Source organism: Neofelis nebulosa, chromosome 1 (genome assembly GCF_028018385.1).
Source record: "Neofelis nebulosa isolate mNeoNeb1 chromosome 1, mNeoNeb1.pri, whole genome shotgun sequence".
Classification (NCBI taxonomy): Eukaryota; Metazoa; Chordata; class Mammalia; order Carnivora; family Felidae; genus Neofelis; species Neofelis nebulosa.
This window is the reverse complement of record NC_080782.1, coordinates 76,370,557-76,393,232: the sequence shown is the minus strand read 5'-3', so window position 1 is coordinate 76,393,232 and position 22,676 is coordinate 76,370,557. Positions and strand designations below refer to the sequence as shown.

At 37.4% G+C, this 22,676-nt stretch overlaps 1 protein-coding gene across 20 annotated transcripts in view; it reads left to right on the top strand.

Moving 5' to 3' along the window:
- The window catches only part of PAM (peptidylglycine alpha-amidating monooxygenase), a 159,186-nt gene that overhangs the window by 37,246 nt on the left and 99,264 nt on the right, over nt 1-22,676 (top strand). For all 20 annotated transcript variants that reach the window (XM_058725992.1, XM_058725976.1, XM_058725968.1 and 17 more), the window contains exons 4-6: nt 5,861-5,948; nt 16,558-16,643; nt 18,042-18,125. In XM_058725992.1, coding sequence (XP_058581975.1) covers nt 5,861-5,948; nt 16,558-16,643; nt 18,042-18,125 — 258 coding nt within the window. The remainder of the gene's footprint in view (nt 1-5,860; nt 5,949-16,557; nt 16,644-18,041; nt 18,126-22,676) is intronic.

Here is a 22,676-nt window from a genome sequence, read left to right as displayed (position 1 = left end):
TCTATTTGGATCTGCAGAGGGGAGGAGAATATTCCAGTGGCCAACAGTATGATCAGTGAAGGAGCACACTGGGCACAATGTGAGCCTCACCACCTGCTGGCTGCAGGGTTGTACACAAGCTACTCAGCCTGTCTCTCCTCAAGGCTCATCTGTTTGAGGGGGAAAGACCAGACATAGGGTCACTGTGAGCAATAAGCAAGCCTGGCAGGGGGTGGCCCTCAGTAAATGCTAGTGGTCGTGGGTGGTTATTAGGTGCAGAGGGCTGTCCGAGGGGAGGGGAGGGTGAGTGTAGGGAGCTGTCATGTTGGAAACGTCGCGGACCAGGAGACTGGTCAGAAGGGGCTATGGATTTTTTTCCATAGGAAGTTAATAGGGGACTACTAGAGGGATGACATTACAAATATAGGGATTAATGAAGCTTATACTATTTTAGCTTGCACAGCCTGGCTGATAAAGTCTATTTGTTGATTATTTAGTTGGTTCTGACATATACCAAAAAAGTTCCATTTTAAAAGGTATATCATCCAGAAATCTAAATCTTTTTTGTGCTTAAATTATTTTATTCAGAGGCAAGGATTATTTCATTTTAAATTCATGTTCAATTTAAAGGCTTGCTCAGGTGTCTTATTTCTTGCTTAATTTGGCAACAGCGGCTTAACGTCCTCATAAACCACATTAGGGATTCTTTCTGAAGTGTACATCATTGTCCATGCTAGTGAGGGTTAACAACAATTTATCTATTAAACATTCTGATTAAAAACGTTCAAGCAAAAGGTCTTTATTTTGGTGCAGAATTGCTTTACAGTTTTGGAGGAAGCTGGTGGAAGATAATATAATATGTGATTGCTGTGGGTTTTTAACATGCTGCTAAATGGTTTGTACTGCTATGAGCTCTACATTTATCTGAACCTTTCTGACCCAGCTGCAAGATTATGAACATTAAGGGTGATCATATCCTACACTTTCTTGATAGTTTACAGCCTTATCTTCAGTTGCAATGGATTTTGATATATAATCTTTATTTTTTGGGAAACAAATGTTTATGGAAGGGATATTAAGATTTGGGGCCTGTCATTTTTTAAAAATTTTAACAGCTCTTTTACGTTATTATGTCTTAAACCTTACATGTCTCTAGTCTCCATACTGAATATGACTGGAAACACTAACAGTAGTAGAAGGCTGACACTACACAGACATGACTGTAATCACCAGAGGCTCCATTTGTGTGTCTGCTTCAGACCTCGGCCTTAAAATGACTTCAGGTGATATAGCTGAAGCTGTACAATGTACTGCAGAGTTCCAGTGATCTCTTTTAACACACTGATTTTAAGGGATCAGCTAATTATTTCCAGAAAAATTTTCTTTATAAATTAATTTTAAAAGAAACTTTGTTCTTACTGTTTGCTCTGTGCCTTTAAGAGAGTAACACAGTCCACGTTAACTAAGATGAGTTAACCAAACTCTAAGCATGCTTATATAATATATATATTCAGGCACTAAAAATGTCGACTGGGGTCAGAATCACCTGTGAATCACCTGTGAAACTTTTCAAAAGTACACATGCCTGGAATGACCTCTGAGATTTAAATGAGATATTGATGGGGGAAGGGGTAGGACTGACCCAGGATTAACTCTGAGCATCTCTACTTTTAATAAACTGCGTAGCATAATTCTAATGCACACTATTAGATAAAAAGTATCATTGACAAAAATTGTTTAATAACACGTAAAAATATCCACAGCATAGGAAAGAAACCATTTACTATGTATAATATGATTCCACTGGGAGGAAAAAGGAAACAAAGAGAACAATAATGATCTCTAATGATATATATGGGCAATAATTCCAGAGTGCCTAAATTCTGAAGATCCAAACTTGCATTGAAAAGTCAGTTCTTTTTTATTTGATAGGTTAATTATTGGTGGTCTATAGTATTCCTCTATGGCATATCTTTAGCTGAGAGGGGTGTATCTCTTATATTCAGTGGTAATTTAGGGTTGATTGTGCATGGATATCTCCTAAGTCTCTAGTTCCTATACTTGGCTATGTGGGTTCTTCAAAATCTTTCCATGTCCCACGTCTGGCAGATACATCAACATTTGATATGCAGACCTGGATATCCACTTGGAAAGGAAAAACGGAGAGAAAGCCAAGTGCTAAATGAAATTCCATCCTAGGTCACATTCTTAGAGAATTTTATGGTCCTGATTTGTGTCTGATGTTCGCTAAAAGAAGCCATAAATTTCAAACAACCTCATGCAGTTAGAACAAATTTTGCTTAGAATGCCAGAAAATAGACCTCACTGTCTCTGCTAAGTACGTCGCCCACACGCATCCTTTCAAGTCTTTCATTGCAGATGTCATTAACCTTTGAGAAGTCCTCCACCCTGTGCACTTTCAGAGCCATTGCATTTCCTTTAATTAATGTGCGTGAGTTACTATTTCTGGAGTCTTAGTCCTTCAGAAATATTTGATTCCCAGGACTTGCTCACACTTGCTTGCCTGTAAACTGCTCTCTGATCTTATACATCAGGCAGTCTGAACTAACACCCATTGAGACTGAAGTTCCATTTCCACTTAAGTAACTGTCATCTTATTATTGAGTTAGAAGAGTAGGTGGCACTTTTTAATCTTATGGAATATTCCCTTGCATTCTCACAAGGCTGTGCTTCTGCCTGTTTGTGGCCATCCCAAGGCTGCCTTTGTTTATTCTGCCTGTTAGTTGTTGTAATTATCCTCTGGCTCCCTTCCCCTTGGATCCTGGACTTCTTTGGCGTATGATGGGAGAGAGAGAAAGAAGGGAGAACTTCTTCTAAGATGTGATTTGAAAATATTTTCCCATATTCTTTTTGTGTAGTGTTGAAATCTCCAGCATGGTCATATGTGTATCTTGTGCCCAACAGATCTCATTCTTATTCACTAGGGGTGGGATCTTGTTTTGCAAAGCTAGGGATAATACGTAGGAATGGAGCAAACCCAGGTAATGAACCTGTCAGCATAATCTTTTCCCAGTTGACCCCCCACCATTGGCAGCAGGCTCTTCAAAGAAATTGTCCAAGGCCTGCTTTATTTTATGGCACCTACTGTTTGTTTTAGATTTACATTTTGATATGACATTCCTTTTGCTGGCAGTACTTTTCATTTCAACTTGCAATGAATTGTACTTTGAACTATAATCATATAAGTACTTTGATATTATACTCTTTCTTTAGGATGTGAAAAAGATGGTTATATACAACTCTATACCAGTAATTTACCTAGCATTCAAATGAGATCTTGAGTTTCTGGAAGAATGCATGAGTCACGAGAGTAAGTTTCTATGAGAGGGAACTCTGAGGAATGTTCTGTTAACTACCTCTTAAAGATATTGATTTGTTTCTAATTATAGAAACTAAAATTAAACACTAATCTGGTAAGCTTTCAATGTGGAGCAAATAAGTGGTTCTTAAAGCAGTATGTCAGAAGGAGAAGAAAATCAGAAAATGGACAGAGAAGTTATACTTTGAATAATTTTTGCCCTTTACAAAGAGTCCTCTGCATAAGCAGAGGCTCAGGCGAAACATTTGACTTTCCTTCCTAATGAAAAGCCAAAGAGATGGTATATCTTCATGATCTGTTTTTCTCTCAACAAGTCTCCTCTCCATCCTTCCCTAAATGTTTTTGCTTAATAATTCATTTTATAAACTTAATGATGGCCCCCTTTTTTTTCAAAAATAATATTTGCCTCATTTCCCAGCAGTACACACAGTGATTTAATATTTAAAAAACAAAAACTGTTGGGGTCTCCTACACAGATCCTGACAGCTCAGAGCTTTCCCGAAAATTCTGTCCTGAGCCTTTTGTTCACCCTCATGGCTTGAGGGTTCAATTTTTGAGTGGTTCCCAAGTATGTAATTCTCTGACTTCTTTCTTGAGCAAGAGTCCAATCTTCTACTGGGTATTTCCACCTGGATTTTTAGATGACACTTCAAATTCGTGTTGCTTTGCACCAAACAGCTTAATTCTTCATAAAATGCATTTGGCCATGTTGGTTTATTATCAAAATTCCTAGAATGATTCAAACTTTGGAAATCTAATATAATCCACCCATAGTAAAAGAAGTTAAGGGGGATGAGAACCATATGATCATCTACATAGGTTCTGAAAAAAACAGAGGAGTTATCTTCTTGTTTGTCATACCCCTTGTGTATTGACAGAGGGATATTGAAAAACAGAGAGAGAGTAGAAGGTGGATACAGTCAGATCAAAAAGTTAGATGTCCATAGAATGAGATAAGCCATTTCATAAAAATGAATGTAAGATAACAATTACATCACATACCAAAATAAATTTTAAGTGAATAAAAAACAAAGGCCAGCTACTCCCACCTCAGACCTTTTTTCAAATTCCCTTCTGCCAGGGATAATACCCTGGGAGGATTCTGAAAGAAAAGAAGGATATCCTGTACTTGAGAGTGAGTCTATGGAGATAGAATCCCTCTTATTCCTTCTATTTCTCTTGGTAACAAATGTAGACTTGTTAACAGTAGGATTTTCTATGATTTATGAACTGTTGTAACTTCCAATTGATTCTTTCCTTCTAAAGTATCTTCTTCAACCTCCTGGGCTTATTGTATTCTTTGGTGGTAGAAAACAAAGCCTTAAGTTCTAGCAAGTCCATTTTCCAGCCATTTGTTAGGTTTTTAAATGGTGGTATTAATATCTCATGATGGGATTTTTGGACTTTAAATTCTTATTTTCAATGCAGTAAGTGAAAGACTTTTTATTTCCCCTGAAAGTTGTGAGTCAAATGGCTCATAGTAGGTGTTAAGTTTTCTGACCAACCACGCTTTCCAAGTCATGACACTATACTTTGATGTAGAACATATTTTATTTTGTAAATACACCTGTACTCACATATTTTAACAATAAATGATGTTTTATTTTATCAGACAAGAAAAGACAAAATATGCAGTTTTGCATACACCTGCGATTCAAGATCATTTTAGATTGTTTAGCATGTTTCTATGTAAAGGTGACTGGTAAACTGTGTTGGTAGAGCAGCAGTTTGAATGCAGACAAAAGTAGCTGAGCCAAACCCAAACCAGAAAAGGCAGCTCATGCTGAATATTGACCATGCACAATAGTATAATTTATCTTTAATTTTTTCTTTGTCTTATCTCCAAACTCATTTTTGTTTACTTTAATATCTTTCAACCACTATTATTAGGAGAAAAATAAAGAAGTGACATTTAATAAGTTTCACTATCCTTGTAACAAGCGCACAGTGCTCCTCTAGGACAGTGATTTTTCTCTCTTCTGTACTTTCATAAAGACACATTTTCCAATTTTATTTTATTTTCTAGTAAACTGTTTCTTCATATCACATCCCAGTGACTACTGTTGGTTTAAGATGGTGAAAAATTTGCGTTAAGAATCCTTCCGCTCATGTTCTGACCACTCACTGTGGTTTCTGTTTCACTGCGGTGTTGTGCAGTATTTTATAGTACTCAGCACTCTACTGAAATCTCGAAGGGAATCTGTTGTGAACACGTAGCCTGGAGCTTTCGTTTTGTACCCGCATACTGTTCTCAGCACTTTAAAAGGGGTCTTCCTTTAAAAAGTATGTGGGTGTATGTATAGCTGCAGCCTGTACATTATTGCTTTTCTCTTTTCGTTCTATAATAGTTGACCACTGTCCTGCAAAATTAAATTGTCAAATCATGCTCATCTTAAGGAATAAGATAGTTTATACAATCAGGAGCAACATAATATCATTGTTACACAGCTATTGGAATGGTTGAGTGATGGGGTCTCTTGGAACATTTGTGCACAGACGTGTAACTTGTATTCACATTCATGTGTCATTTTCTTTTAACAGTTGACTTTAAACCTCGTGCCAGCATGGATACTGTCCATCATATGTTACTTTTTGGATGCAATATGCCTTCTTCCACCGGAAGTTACTGGTAAGGGATAATGGGCTCATAGTCAAAAGGGGTGTAGAAAATGTGTATGTTTTATAAGTACAAATTGCATCTGTGTATGTATTTTACAACTGATTAATAAATAGGTAGAATGCTTACTTTTCAGAAAAGAACATTGTTCTTTTGCATCACGTGGTTATCATGGTCTGATTATCAGTTATTTAGTCTGCTATGGAGCACATCCATCAGTCTTAGACACTGACTTAATAAATGTATGTCTGTTGTCGTAGATAGTGTATCAAGGTACAGACAGCTTATTTAAAAAAGACAGACAATTTAGATAATGGATGTTCTGATGTTTACTTTTTTTAAGATCTTGCTTTAATCCAAAGAGCACCATGGCTCTGTTCTTTGAGCACTCTTTTATCCTAGACAGTGTGCTAGGTAATCTGTATACACCATTTCATTTTCTCCTAAAGTTTTTGTAGAGCAGTTACTATTGTCCCCACTTTACAAACAAGGAGCCTGAAGAGAATCAGTATCATGTTTAAGGTAACACAGCTGGTTGGTGTCAGACCAGGATAGAACCCTAGGTTGTCTGGTTCCAAATCCAGCATTTCGCCACGCTGCCTCCCATTTATTCGAGCAACTGTTGCAGTTTTAGAATTTATTTTAATCACTATGTAGAGTCTTAATATCATGTTATGAATGATCAGTAAACATCTATTAAATGCCTCTTGTATCCTAGAACTATAGCAGATGCTGTGGAATAGAATACATAGATATATTTTTAACCCCCAGAAGCTTACAGCTTAATTTATGGCTTGAGATCTGTCCTTCCCTTTTGTTCTTTGGAGTTCATGAAGACTGGTGAGCTTTGAAAATAGCCATGCATTTAAACCTCATATTTTGCACCGATAGCCAGAATCACTGTTATGTATTTCACAGTCCAGAATGACTAGTGTGTCTTGCTTTGCATTGAAAAAGTATCTGTTTTGTGTTCCTGTCCGTGCATAATCATGTAGACTGATAGACCCTTCTCTGTGCATCCTAATATTCATCAGGCTGATGCAAGGCACACAGCAACTGTATTCTAGTCGTTCTTATAACAAACGACTGTAATATGTATTTGGAACTGTTAAAAGCACAGGGCAATTAGTGGAAATCTCCAGGGACCAAGCACCATCAAAGCATTTGTTAATAGGCTTAAGTTATTTGATGAAAGGAGCATATCACATAGGAATCCTGCTCACATGACTGGGTTTATATAAAAATGGAGCCAGCAAATCACAGTTAACACTCTTTGATAGCAGCAATCCAGTTTTTGCTCTTTGATAAATTTTTGTAAATAAAATTCTGGGATTAAAAGATTATTCTGGGGGCAACTGGGTGGCTCAGTTGGTTAAGCATCCGACTTCGGCTCAGGTCATGATCTCGCGGTCTGTGAGTTGGAGTCCCGCATTGGGCTCTGTGCTGACCGCTCAGAGCCTGGAGCCTGTTTCAGATTCTGTGTCTCCCTCTCTCTCTGACCCTCCCCCATTCATGCTCTGTCCCTCTCTGTCTCAAAAATAAGTAAACGTTAAAAAAAAATTTTAAAGATTATTCTGTGACAGCTTTTTCTGAATCTTATACAATAAATCACATCCTTTGATTTTACGTTTTAAAAATATTTCTTGTGAAATTGGAAAAATTTAGTTTGAATTGGAATTAGTGAAAATGGCAGGAAGGAATATAAGCTTTTAAAACCTGCTGTAACTTTACCTTGGTAGAAGAGAATGAGGGAAAAAACAAAACGTCACAAAATGTTGTTACGCTTTTAATTGAGAAAGATTATATACAATGAACTAAGCCTGGTTTACTGTTCTCCTATCAAGGGACTATCAGAGCAAACATTATTTGGGCCCTGTAGAAGTATTTATTAATATTCTTAAATATACTGATTTGAAATTAAGTCTAGTAAAATATGTATATTTTTTTTTCCAAAAGACTTCCAAGTTGGGGAAAGAGAGAATTCGAAGAAAAATGTAAATGAAAGTGAAAATGGCAATTTTGAGTAAAGTAATTGCTAGATGTATTATTTTGCTAAAATTACTACTTGAAAGGCAACATAGTACGGTGAAAGAGTAGTGAACTAACTAGCTGGATTCCCTGGGTAAATTACTTATTTCATGTGGACTGGTCTAAGTTTCTTCATTTCAGCAAGGGACTACCACTGGATCATTTCTAGAACTCCTCTATGCTCTGTAATTCCATAATTCTATGAATATAAATTGCATGCAGATGCTGAGTCAGACTGGAAAGTCATCATTATAAGGCGTTGGAGATATGTGCACTGGTTGACTCACCTCAAGCAGGCCTCCCACTGCATTACTGCTGAGTAATTAGAACTCTGAATGGCATTATACCTATATCATTTTAAGGGGATTTTAGTAATCTACCCTGCAGCCCACATTCCCACTTAGTCTATAGGTTTGTTACGATTGACTTTATAACCATACAAGAAGGACAGTAATTGATGGTGGTATTTATCTTCTTTGAGCCAAGCGCAAGTGTTCATCTAACATTTAAAGTAGGATCTTTTTAATCTATATATCTAGGATCTGTTCGATAATGTAAACCAAGAGGTATGCATTAAGGAAAACTCTTCCAGTGACTCTGGCTTCCACAATCCAGTCTTATTCTCCATATAAAGATGGTATAGACTTTTTATCCCCCAATATTTGGCAAGATCCTTGCTTCTTTAAAGCATTGGCACTCACAGAATATTTCACAGACGAAACTCTTCAGTTGCTTCACAGAAACATCTCATACCCTGTCTCCTCACAGCCACACAGGCACAGCCATGGAAACAGCGGATGTTTTCCACTGCTTTGCCCCTTATCCTCCCACCTGAATTACAATACTAATAACAAAAATCTATCAGTGTCAAAGCCTCGCATTATTTTTCTTGAATGTTTGAGTCATAGAATTTATCACACTCATTTTACAGTTGCAAATCTATTCTTCAACAGCTCCAAGATACAGACAGTAGTTAAATTAAGATTCCCCAATGTTCACATATATTTTTGGTTATGCTACCTGTAATGTTTTTTGAGGCTTCAGAAAATCAAGAACTCCTTCACACTCTGGGAAAACCTTTATGGAAATACAAAGCTGTTTTAGTGAAAGAAGAACAAGCTAATGGGATATTTTAGCACCAAAATGTCAAGCTTTCCTCTTTTTTTTTTTTTTTCTGTTTGTTAGCTAGGATTAGCCCCCTGTTTTCACTTCACTGTTCTATTTTCATTGCCAGCAGGTTGGCAAATAGGTATGTGTCTCTAATAAAGTAAACATTTCCCCCCTGAAATTATGAAGTTATAATTCATCCCCTGTCTTCAGGCAGCACTTTTAATATGAAAACAAAGAGCTATTCTGATGATATTTCACTGTTGTGCTGCCCTCCTTTGCTCTTTGTAATTGCCTCTTTCTTCTGTTCATTAAAATATATTTACAGTTATATTAAGTTTACATGAAAATACTAGACACAGCATGAAGCAGTTTTCATTATGTAGTCATTTTAATTTTAAAGTTTTTTTTTCCCCACACATATTCCAGTCTTTTGTGTCTCATTCCAAATTAGCAGCCCACACCGCTAATGTGTCTAGTTAATTATATGCATGTGCATTTAAATTGCATACATTGATGTGAACCTTTTAATATACTGTGGGGTGGTCCCTTTACAGTTAGAGTGGGCCTGGTGCTCAATTCCAAATTAACATACCTCTCGAGGATGCAAACAAGGACCAGCTGATGGAAAAGCTGCTGGCCCTTGTGAAGAAGGCAGCAGTACCTGTCAGATGTAACCCTCAAACCTTCTTTCCCAGGCCCTTAGAGGAGGAGACAATTAACTGTATCTAGGGACCAACAGAAAGTAATAGCACCAAGACTGGAGCAAAGCGTAGCAATGGCATGATTTGTTGGACTCCACTGGTGTTTGCAGACTTCACTCAAAGCGTAGCAGCTCTGAGCTCTCCAGATTTGTTGGCTACGCGTGAGCCATAGGTGAGTAGATGTGCCTTTTAGGGTCAGTAAGGAAATGAGGTGCTGTAAACTGGGTAATTTGGACATAAAACACCTATTACAGCTCCTTGCTAAAAAATGGTAAATTTCTAAAGATCTTAGAAATACTGCATTTGTCTATTCTATGAATACCTCCTTTATTCTGTTTTTATTCTCAGTTTTCAAAAATAATGCATGGCTGGCTATGGAGAGTATTTCAGGCTTTGAAAATCATGATGTTTTGTTCAAGTTGTTTGACATTTGGGGTAGTTCCGGAGCACCACTTTTTGTAATGCAAGTTTGTACAGGCTTGTGCACTTTTATCTGCTGAGCACAGGACTTAGGGTTTAAAGCAATTTATGACTGCAAACTGCAAGATTATGTGCTCACAATATTGGGTGATTAAAGCAAATGGGCTTCTCATGTATCCTGCCTTGTACTTAGGCGTCATCTTCTATACATAACTCAAGTCATTATGTTTAGTCTTAGCAATTAATATTTGATTTAAAAACTATTTCTAATGATGCTTGTGACCAAGTACTTTTTACAAATCAAAGATGGCTTCTACAGGGTTGTTTGATCTTTTTTGAAAAGAAGAATCCCAGCTGGTTAAATGAGGCTGTTTCCAGCTGTTCTAACTTGGAATCCTTCTCAAGCTAAAGCAGTAGTGCTTTACCATCCTATGAGGCTTCAGCTTCAGTCCCTTTCAACTGCTTCTATTTATTAACCACCTGCTGTGTCTTTTTAAATGCCACTGTCTCCACAGGGTTACAGATGCTGATGTGGTGAAAGAGAAAAGTAGCTAAAACATACAAATATATATATCTAGAGAGAGAGAGAGAGAGAGGAGCCAGTATGTGAGACACCCTGCTTGGTTACTCATTTAAATGACTGGTTTTTTTAGGGTGCTAGTACTTTCCAGATACGTCTACAGTTTTGTTGCCTCCCTCATGATGCTAATGATTCTTTGGTTGAGAGTGGCATTCGCATACACTGCCATACATATCCTAGCTATGTGTCATCCGTGCACAGTGTATGTTCTGCAGTCTCTTCTTTGTTTCTTCTGCTGTAAAGAAACTTGTAAAGCTAAACGTACATAACATCCTCATCAGTATAAATAAAAATAACAATCTCCAAAAACTGCGCTGTTCCTCATTCTAAGCCATGAGGACACAAAGTGTGTCTTTGAGTGTAGTAGCAAATTTTAGACATAAATTTCTACTAGGCTAAAATTAATTGTATCCATTTTCTTTTTCAATTGGAATGTAATAGATTCATATGATAGCACATATCAGGGTAGCATAAGGGATCTTTGTTTATATAAAATACACTTGGTACTTATTCTTACTTCTAGTTACCAGTGAACCTATTCCTTGGCTAATTTGTAGGTGCCTGGATTAGAGGTGTTGATAGGAGTTCCTTAGCAACTGACCAGTTCTTAGTAGACTAGTGTAAACTTTCATAATATACAATGGCATGATTATAACCATTTGGACAGTTTCAACAGAAACAAAAATTACATAACTTTGAATATGGTTCTTTCTTGGCAAGACGAAGCATAGGGCTATAACACCTAGTTTAGAGCCAGTAGTCATAAACATTGGTCAAATTATTTAACCTGTGTTCGTCTGTTTCCTTATCTGTAAAATGAGACTACTAATCCCACCCGATTGGGTCATCATGAAGTATAAGTAAAGGAATGTAAATAATGTGTTTGGTGCGGTGCCTGGCTCGTAGAGGTCCTTAATAAATGATAGTTGTTATCCTCATTTGTTTATTAATATTTATTAACCGTTCACTATGTGCCAAGTACTTTGTTAGGCACTGAAAGTTTGGTGTGAACAAAACAAACCCACCCTCTTTTTTTATGGAACTTATGGCTTCTTTAATCTTGCTGGGAAGGTGGGAGTGTGGGTATTGTGGGGCTATTTATCAGGCCACTTTAAATCACCACTTTTATTTAGCTTTTCCATTAAGTATCCTTCTAATTACTGTGTTATTAGCAATACCTGTTGCCTACCCATTGCAATGATATTCACACAGGATTTGTCTGAATTGGGAAATAATTGTCTATGGGTTTATAGAGCAGTTAATGAAATTTGAATATCTGATTATTCAGGATGCAGTTTTGAATGATAAAGACATTCCACATGTGCCGTTGATTATATATTGTGTTTTTTAAAGAAACATTCTAACTTTGGATTAGTTTTTCAGTGGCCCTGATATTTAATTTATTAAAATTGGAATTTAAGGCTATATAGACTTAACTTGAAGGCATGACAATTTTATTTAAAAAAAATTTTTTTTAGACAAAGAAGAAATGACTTGTCAGATCTGATCTTCCCTGAGTAACCTTGGATTTTAAATAGCCTTTAACTGATACAACTAGAGAGTACTTTAACAGTCAATCATGCTTTATTTGGATAATTCGAAATGACAGGTTAGCATTTTTCAGTGCTTGGCATAGCCTGAAAATATTCATGCCATCTGAATGGTTTCCCCATGGATTAGAGGTGAAAAGGTTCTAAAGCAACGGTCCAGGAATCCAGAATAGTTTTCTTTTCAAAAGTTAATTCTCATCATTTTCACTATGACTACTAAGAAACCACAAGGGAACTGTGTGAATCTTTTCACAATTAATAGGCTTAATCTGGAGGAGCCTTTAGGAGAAGCTGCTAGATTTATAAGAATAAGACACCCAATTGATGAAGCCTGAAATTACAACAGCCATTGATCAAGGGTTACATTGCCGCCTAGCCTGAAGACTTTTCTTATTAATAAGAATAGTAAAAATCCTCTCTATTTTTACAGTACTCTTTGAAAAGCCAAAATACACAATACCATCTTTATCCTGGTGGTCATCTTATGTGGAGAAAATATGATGTTATTTTTCACTTAAAAGGGAAAATGGAAATCTGAAAATGAAAAGATTGCAGGGATTTTAATTAAATGTTTTTTTGCCACCCGTTTGCCATTGTATTATCTGTTCTAGAACCCATTTCTCTTGGCTTTCTTATTTTGCCTCTTTACCTAGTCCTCTCACATATGAAGTTTTAGGATTAGTTTGAATATCCCAGTGCCTTCCAGTGAGTCATTCTTTACTCAGTCTTGAGCTTAATAAATTTCTTAAAAATTATAAAACAGGACTTAAAAGAATCAAGGTTTGCTTTTGGAGCTCTACTTTTACCAGAGCTCAGAAGAAAATGAAATGTATGGAGCACCTGGGTGGCTCAGTCATTTGAGGGTCCGACTTCAGCTCAGGTGGTTTGTGAGTTCTAGCCCTGCATCTGGCTGTCTGCTGTCAGCAGGGAGCCTGTTTTGGATCCTCTGATCCTGTCTCTGCCCCTCCCCCACTCATGCTCTGTCTCTCAAAAGTAAATATTAAAAAAAGAAAGAAAATGTAAAATCATTGTCTTCTTGTGAATAAGTGAGGACAACTTATTTTATCTAGAATTTTGTTTTAGAATTGTGTACATACATTGCAGCTTAGTTCAGATATGAGAGTAGTGTAGTCATCGAAGCTTATCTTCATAGAATATAATTTTCTGCCCATACATCAATCTCATGAATTGAGACAGAAGGGAGTGTGACAGGCAGAGCTTTGAATCAGGGCTTGAATACGTGACCTTTGGAAGTTAAACTCTCTGAGCTTAATCAGCTGTAAAGCATAACCTCTTTGTATTCTTCTTGTGAAAGCTGATTTCTATAAAACACCAGGCAAGTAATAATTCAGATTTATCATTATTTAATGTTTTAGTTAAAACTTTTTAAGTAAATTAAAAAAAAATTATATTTGAAAGTGTACAGTAAAATTAAGGTCAGTTCAGATTTTTTAAGTGTTCATATATGAAAAGTTAAAAACATACTTGGAAGGCAACTTCACCAAACACCTGTTGGATATTGACTCAGTGACAGGCAGGTATGCAGGTGCTGGGAGTTTATGACCTTAAATCACAAAGTATGCACAGGATATTAGTAAGCTGATACTTGATGAACACTATGGTTAACAAGTACAAGTTGGCCTGGATAGGGACCAGAGAAACTTCCTCGAGGAGAAAGCCTAGAGGGAATCTTGAAGGAGAAAGTCAGTACAGGTTTGTCAGGCAGAGATTTGGGGAAAGGGTTTTCCAGGCAAAGGGAATAGTACAGAAGAGAGACTTTACAAACTGGCAGGAACTTGGAGTGCCTGGGTGGCTCACTTGGTTAAGCAGCTGACTTCAGCTCAGGTCATGATCTCACAGCTTGTGGGTTCAAGCCCCGTGTCTGGCTCTGTGTTGACAGCTCGGAGCCTGGAGTCTGTTTCAGATTCTGTCTCTCCCTCTCTCTCTTCCCCTCCCCACTTGCGTCCTGTCTCACTCTCTCTCTCAAAAATAAATACATTTAAAAAAAAAAGAAACTGGCAGAAACTTGGCATGAGTATAAGGGGAATTTTTTTCTGAGATATAAAAGATCCCAGATAATGAAAAGCCTTAATATGTTGTGCTACAATGTTTGGATTTTATTTTCATGTTATTTGGGAGGAAGCATTTGAAAGATTTTGTGCCAGTGAATGACATAATCGAATATGTACGTTAGAAAAACGTACTAAAGCTGTTTTCTCTGTTATATTTCATTCCGGTTCTCTCTACTCATACACTGAATTGACTTCCATATCAGAAGAAACAATTATCTTGTTTAACCTAAGACTGTCATCACGTTGATGTTAGGCACTTTTGTATATTTGTGATCTTCGTTGAAAGCTCTGTAAACTGCCACCCGAGTCTGTAAATTTTAGTAGCTCACAATAGTGAGATATAAAGTTCGTCCCATCTGACAGTCTCATTTCTTAAACTATAATAGCATGAATCCAAGGAGGAAAATTTTGCTTTTGGGCACTGTCCCATTCCCTATGCCTTTGGTACGGTTGGCACAAGGATGTCACAGACATGTTCCAGTGCACAAGTCTCACAGGATGATAATAATCCTTCATCATAAATATATTGTTCTTGACAGTGAACACTAAGAAACCACAGGTTGATGTGTTTTACACTGCACACTAACCAGTTTCTTTCTACAGCCTGATTGAGAGAAGCAAAACATTTGTTAAATATAACCTTATGGGGACCTCCTGGTTCCCAGTACCTCAATCATTTATCCAGATGGGTAACAACTGTCTGCACTTACTGCCTTTTCTCCCACTCATTTCTGTCTATAAGCAGGGACATGTCCGTGCCTCTGAGTGTGAAAGTACATTTTACCAGTGATTTTCTTATCTGTGACCTGGGTGTTGTCCCAGTGTCTAGCCTCAGTTCCTAACCTGTTTAGAAAGCTACCACGGTCTGCCTTCATTTCTCTCCCAGCCCATGGGCACTGCCCATTTTCTACCATGTGAGCCAATGTCCTGCCCAAGAAGCTGTCTCTGTCCTTCTCATTGCTAGTCCTGAAACCTTTCAAGTCTGCCCAAACTCCTGACCCTGACCTTGCTTGGTGCCAGTTTCCCAAAACACAAATATGGAAAGCACTTAAAAATATCACCAAATGGTGTTTTGAACAAATCCAATTCTTAGAACGGGACAAACTAAGAGATACAGTGTAATGGGAAAAAAATGTGTGGCTTGTAATCAGACAGCTTTTCGCTTATGAAATTCTATCTACCGATGTAGATTCCAATGTGCCGGTTACCATAGTGAGTGTCTTACCCACATCGCCACCACAGCCCGATCAGAGAAGTTTCCATACAGGAACCAGGCCTGGGAGGGTTTACAGACATGCCCAGTCTGTATGAGGGGGGAGGTTCAACTCCAGATACGTCTTTCTGCCTGGGCTCCTGTCACCACACAACACTGCCTCTCGATAATGAGTCTGTAGATAAAGTGAATGTTTTATTAAATAATGCATTGCCCTGGTATAGTGCTTTGAGGTTTATAAAGTGCTTTTATTTATATCTCATTTGATTTATGGAATAACTGTGAGGTAAGTATAACTAACCCTGTTTGTCCAGAGAGAAAACTGAGGCTCACCAGTTCAAGTGACTTGCGCAACATGAAACAACTTATAAATGGCACAACCAGTATTCATAAACTTAAGAAAAAAGTCACATATGTATAACACCAGGAACATCTTAAGTGGGATATACTTGTACTGTTCCCTCTGCTGAGAGTAGGCACTGGGTACTACTGTTTCTTGCCGTGGCCAAAGACATATTGACAATGCTGATCCCCAAAGGGGACATGTGTATGACATTTGGCTTAGTCAACTTCCAAAGTAACAGTGTTAGCTTTGGTTTATATGCATTCTCTGTGTGATGCTTACGTTCCTATCCAGTTTACACAGAATACATTCCACACAGGGACATATCACATTATAAATTGTATATCATCTTCACAGGATCGTTTCACATCGGGCAACACACAGACAAATCTCCCTTTGTGTTTACTTTTTTTACATGTAAAATTATTGTTTAGTCTTTGTTAAGATCTTAGAGCTGGTATGACTACAGTCATGATACAATGACGTATTTTACTGTGTTTCCAAATGCCTTCCCCTTAACCTCTCTGCCCTCCTTGGTGGAGATTTTTTATGCATTTTGCTACTTGAATCTTCATTTATGGCTACTTTTTTTTTTCTTCTTCAGGTTTTGTGATGAAGGAACCTGTACAGATAAAGCCAATATTCTATATGCCTGGGCAAGAAATGCTCCCCCTACCAGACTCCCCAAAGGTATATCTGAGGCCTCTTGCATAGTCTTCTTCTATAAAGCTGCTGAATTTCTGACTCCAAAGTACTTTTTATTATATGTTCTTTCCACAGTTGTTGACAGTGTTCCATTTTGCAATTTCACACTAAAAAAATATCTGTATTACCTGCTTTGTATTGAAAAGGTTTCATTTAAGTAGTTGCTCTTTCTCTGCCTCTCTTTGGTATAACTTGCCCAGCACAACAGCTTGGATAGAATTAGAAAATACCCTAGAATACCTCAAGCCACCTTTGGCCTACAGCACATTGGTTCCTGACAGCAGGAGCATTTCAGAAGCCAAGAGAGCTAGGAATTAAATAAATTGCTGTTTCAGCAAACAGATTAAAAAAAAAATTGTCTTGGAACCTGGGTATTTAATGTAATACCAAACCTCAGCTGGCTTTCTATCTTCACTCTAAATTGCTCATCACTACCAATGTGTGAATGAATTATCAGGCTCTCTTCTATTACCTTGATGTTTCTTAATGTCAAAGGGAATGTGCAGTTCTGTAACAGAATATGTCTGCCATGGTTCAGGGATGGTGTCTTATACACCTGTTTCTCTCTTGCCTCCCTAACTTTGCCAGCTCTAACTGATACCTCTTTTGCTTTGCTTCAAATGAGCTTCTGAATCCTCTCCATAGTTTACCAGGCAGCTGCTACCAAACACGTTTGCAAACTAATGGGGGTTGGGGGAAGGCTGTTACAGATTTGTTGACATTTTAAAGATCCATTGGTTGAGCAGATAAAAAAAAATTTTTTTCTCCACCTGTAGATATTTTCTCTGTAGATGTTTAAAAAGCTTCCTAGGAAACTCTATTAATAGTAAGACCATTAGGAACCCTTCAGATTCCAAGCACTTATTGACACACTGGACTTTGTAATCTAATTGATAACTGATTTCCTCAATGACCTTTCCACAGATACCTGTTTTCATATGGGAATAAAAGCATTTCCCCTGAGATATTTTTAAGAAGTCTGTTTTCTATATTCAGTCAGAAACTAAAAATGAATGTGAATATATTCAAAACAAAATGAAAGTGGGTTTATGTATGTCTGTTATGTACTCAATAATGGCAGAATTTTGTTTCATTCTATTTCTTTCAAAATGAGTAAATTCTTCTCTTAAAGTGTATGTATTTACTCTGGTTCTGAAATGGGAAGTATGGATAGAAACCTATCAGAGCCTGTAGAAGGAATGATAGATTATATTAGAAATTTTCAGTGAATGCCTGGTTCATTTCCTTTTTCATATAACATAATTTCATATGTTATATGCTATTTTATTTCCCTTTGGATTTCATAGATAAGCAACCTGAGATTAGTTCCATTTTAGGCTTTCATTTCTAAAATATTAATTTATCATCTTTATAAATCTTTAGGAGTTGGATTCAGAGTCGGAGGAGAGACTGGAAGTAAATACTTTGTACTACAAGTACACTATGGGGATATTAGTGCTTTTAGAGGTAAGTTTTTAAATTTTGGAACTAAGCACAACTTTCAATACTATAAACATATAAAATACATACAAAAACTTAAAATGTATGTACAAACTATTGACCACACTCTCTGCTCACTGGGAAAAAACTGCTTTTGTTTCCTTTAATTTGAGACGATTGAAGCAATGACTTTTATTTTGGAAATGATGCCATCTTATACATTCTACTATTCTGCTATGCTTCTTTCTCTTATGCTGACTTCATGGTTCCTTTGCTTTCCAATGTATTGTCTTATCTGTCCTCTCCTTGCAAGCAGTATCGTCAGAAGAATAGGGACTAGCAATTTATTTCCATTGCTAGAGGCAAGCCACTGAGTGAGTCACCATACTTTGCAGTACCAGGGAGGTTCTCAGACTCTAGGGCTCATGTCAGTGCTTTCTCTGTAATCTACACTTGCCACTTCATGAACTCATCCATCATCCACTGCAGTAATGCACAGACCCACCCACTCTTCTGACACTGCTGAACACCCCCCTAGACACTCATTGGTCTGCCCATGATTACGATGCACTTCATTTTTTTAATTGAAGTATAATTGACATACAGTATCCGATTAGTTTCAGGTGTTCATCACAGTGTTTCAATATTTTTATACATTATGAAACGATCCCCATGATAAGTCTACTTACCATCTGTCACCATACAAAGTCATTACAGTATTATTGACTATATTCCCTATGCTGTACATTAATCCCCATGACTTTATAACTGGAAGTTTGTACTATGTACTTCATTTAAACCCTCCTTTTCTTATTATAGAATCATTAACATGAGGAAGGGGCCCTGTTCCCAAGGCAACAGAGACTGGTACTTGTTATTCCTTCTGCTACATTTAGTCAAACTCCAACTGCCTTCCAGGTTCACACTTCAGTGTTCACGGTAGTGTAAATATTAAGCAGTCTTCTCCTTGGCTTATCAGCTTTTCCACTATGTCTTGCTGACTTACACATATTGCCCCAAGTTTTCTAATTTAACGTTATATTTCTGCTAACTAACCTGATACATTTTCCTCTCCAGACACATTAGCTTTCTATCCAGTAACTAAGTCTTGAAGTACATGTCCATCTCTGCCTGTGAATTATCCTCTGGGGCCTTTGCTGAGAGTGCCTCGTGTGGTGATAGTTTCCATAGATTCCCAGTATTCAGGATGGGGACAGTAAATGCGGTCTTCCTCTGGGAACAAATGTTAGAAAAATTGTATATAATTTTTCAATTAGAACTAACATTGCAGTCAGACATATTATCAATTAAACAACCTCCTGTGGACCAGCCCATGAACCTGCCTTCCAAATGAAACTTGTTTTTCTATTAAAAATATACTTTGAGGTGTAGTATGCAAATAGCTTTCCGTTTTTGGAACAGAACCTAAAACCTTAAGTTGTTAACTGTAGTGTTGATAGAGGATTCTGTTGAAAACAATGAAATAAATGTGTTTGAGCAACAACGACAGAACTTATCTCTTCTAAAAATTGACTGTGTGGGTGTGAGTGGAACAGGCAGATGCCACCACTGCTGACTTTCAAAGCACTGACCTGACAATAATTTTCCCAAGAAGGCAAGGAAGGCTTTCCCTGTTCCCACAACTAAGGTATCCGGTCATACCTACACACGCTCCCCCACTCCGACTCTCGGTCCCTCTATAGAGCCCTGGACTTCACTTTTCAATCTAATTCCTCTTAGCTTTATAGTACATGCTAACAGATACCACAATGATACCCTAGGCAAGATGGATGATATAGACTAGTTTTTAAGCTATATTACTGTCATAATATATATTAAGTTCTTACTGGTGAGGAATTAATTTTGTTTTATAATTTATATTTAATCTAGGGATAATTTAAGTTTTGATATTTAGGGGTGCCTGGGCGTCCTAGTTGGTTAAGCATCTGACTTTGGCTCAGGTCTTGATCTCACGGTTCGGTTTGCGGGTTTGAGCCCCACATCACTCTCTGTGCTGACAGCTCGGAGCCTGGAGCCTGCTTTAGATTCTGTGTCTCCCCCTCTCTCTGCCTCTCCCCTGCTTTAACTTTGCCTTTCTCTCAAAAATAAATAAACATTAAATAATAAAAGTTCCAATATTTAATATGTAAATATATAGTTATTCTTTACTATAAGAGACTGATCAGGAATTTTTATACTAATTTTTCATTTTCCACCTTTTTGAGAACAATTTTCCTAAAAGAAGGTACAGATGAGGTATGAGTTAGAAGCATTACTGGTGCTATAATTCATAGGCCTTATTGTAATATACTAAAAATATAAACAACAAATTTCACCATGTAATTTTTTCAGTAGCCTTAGATACAGTTTTGTGCCTTAAGCTATACACGGGTACATGGCTCAGAATAGTAAATAAACACATGGGAAAATATCAAATCTCACTAAAACTAGAGAGCATTTTATATTTATTAAATTGGGGGTATGTGAAGATTGAATTATAAAACCCAGGACTGCCAGGGTTTGGACTAATCTGGTGGTGCAGTTTGGGGAGCTTTTTGAATTAGTGCACTGTTTTGGAAAGCAACATTATCATATTAGATACATTTTATATAGAACAGTAAAATCTTGCTCAAGGCTCTTATCCTAAAAAGAGTTGTTGTTTTTAAATGAGCTACCTACCCATGGTTGTTTCTGCTCCATTAACTATTAATATGAAAAACTGGAAAGTTAACAAATGTCCCTAATAATAGGGGACTAGTTAAATAAATGGTATAATAACAAAAATAATAAATCATAAAAATGTATAGAGACCACATAAAACCATAAGTAGGCTTGCATGTTTCCAAGTATTATAAGGAACAAGGAAAAAAAAGAAAATAGTCAATAAGCATGAAAGACAGGTTTGTGTGATTATTTTTTTTCCTTCAAAGTGTTATAACATTATCTTGAAGTTTTTAAAATTCCACAAGTAGAAGTCATATGTTAAGTCTGTTAATACCTACCAGTTAGCATGCTGTATTCTCAATCATACCCTTCTGACAAAAAGCATCAGTATAAATCTCCTCTATATGCCTGATTTCCTATAAGGAGTGATTTATACTATATAAAAATTCTATGTTCTGATGACACACTTATATCTAGATATACCTAGAAGTAGAAAATAATTATATCATCTTATCTTCTAGTGATGAAAAATCACATTATGTGCACATACACATACACACATATATCGTCGTATTGGTGTTGGTCAGGATTTGAACCTAATGATGTTGAAACTGTTGATGATATTTTTGAGTATAGAAATTATACATCAAAAGCAGACTAACACTACAAGGAAGTTACTGCACCCCTGAAAAATAGGAAAATGTTCAGCTTAAGGGTGTGAGTATTTATCCTTACAGGGAATGTTTTAGACGTCTGAGAAGCCTAGGACTTTTTTTTTCTTTCTTTCTTTTTTTTTTTTTAATTTAAATTCAAGTTCGTTAACGTATTGTGTAGCCTTGGCTTCAGGAGTAGAAAGAACCCAGTGATGCATCTCTTACATACGACACCCAGTGCTCATTCCAAAAAGTGCCCTCCTTAATGTCCGCCCATTTAACCCATACCCCCACCCAGCGTTCCTCCAGTAGCCCTCAGTTTGTTCTCTGTATTTAAGGGTCTCTAGAACTTTTCTTTAATAGAAACACCAATAGTGAAGGTAAAATATTTTAAAATTTATTGGAATGTTTTAAAGTATCAGAAGCCAGATGGGTGTGTCTTACACTGTTGTCTCTATTAGTGGGAAAAATTGAGTGTGATTTTAGAGTGAGTTCTGTGGAATTACATGAAATATTTGCTTGGGTTTGGGTCCTTGTTTGTTTTGGAAATTGCACAGAATGTGAAGCTGTTAAAAGCATCATTTAAAAACAGCTATCTTGGGGCGCCTGGGTGGTGCAGTCGGTTAAGCGTCCGACTTCAGCCAGGTCACGATCTCGCGGTCCGTGAGTTCGAGCCCCGCGTCGGGCTCTGGGCTGATGGCTCGGAGCCTGGAGCCTGTTTCCGATTCTATGTCTCCCTCTCTCTCTGCCCCTCCCCCGTTCATGCTTTGTCTCTCTCTGTCCCAAAAAAAAAAAAACAAAAACAAAAAAAAACCAGCTATCTTTATTAAATGCCACGTCAATCACAGTGTCAGACCCATGCTGGTGCTGGTATCCTAACCTTCCTGCTCAGAGGAGTTTAGTATATGCCAGCAGGAGGGACAAGCACAAAACTGCATTTACAGACAATTCTAGAAATGTATATCAAGTACTGAGGCTGTGGAGGGGCAGAGCACGCAGGTTTGCTGGGAAAGCAGGAGACAGCGAGAGGAAAAGGCTTCTTAGAAGATGGAAACAGAGCAAGGATTTGCGTGGTGGTCAGGAGCCCCCAGGTAGGCAGGGGCAGGGGGAAGACATGTTCCAAACAAAGGTGAAAGCATGTGTATAGACACAGGGAAGTGAAAAGCCCATCCATGAGGAGATTTCTGTAATTTGGTGCTCCTGGAGTGTGAAATGTAAAGACAGAAGTGGCAAGAAATGAGAACATTGGTGAAAGGTGAGG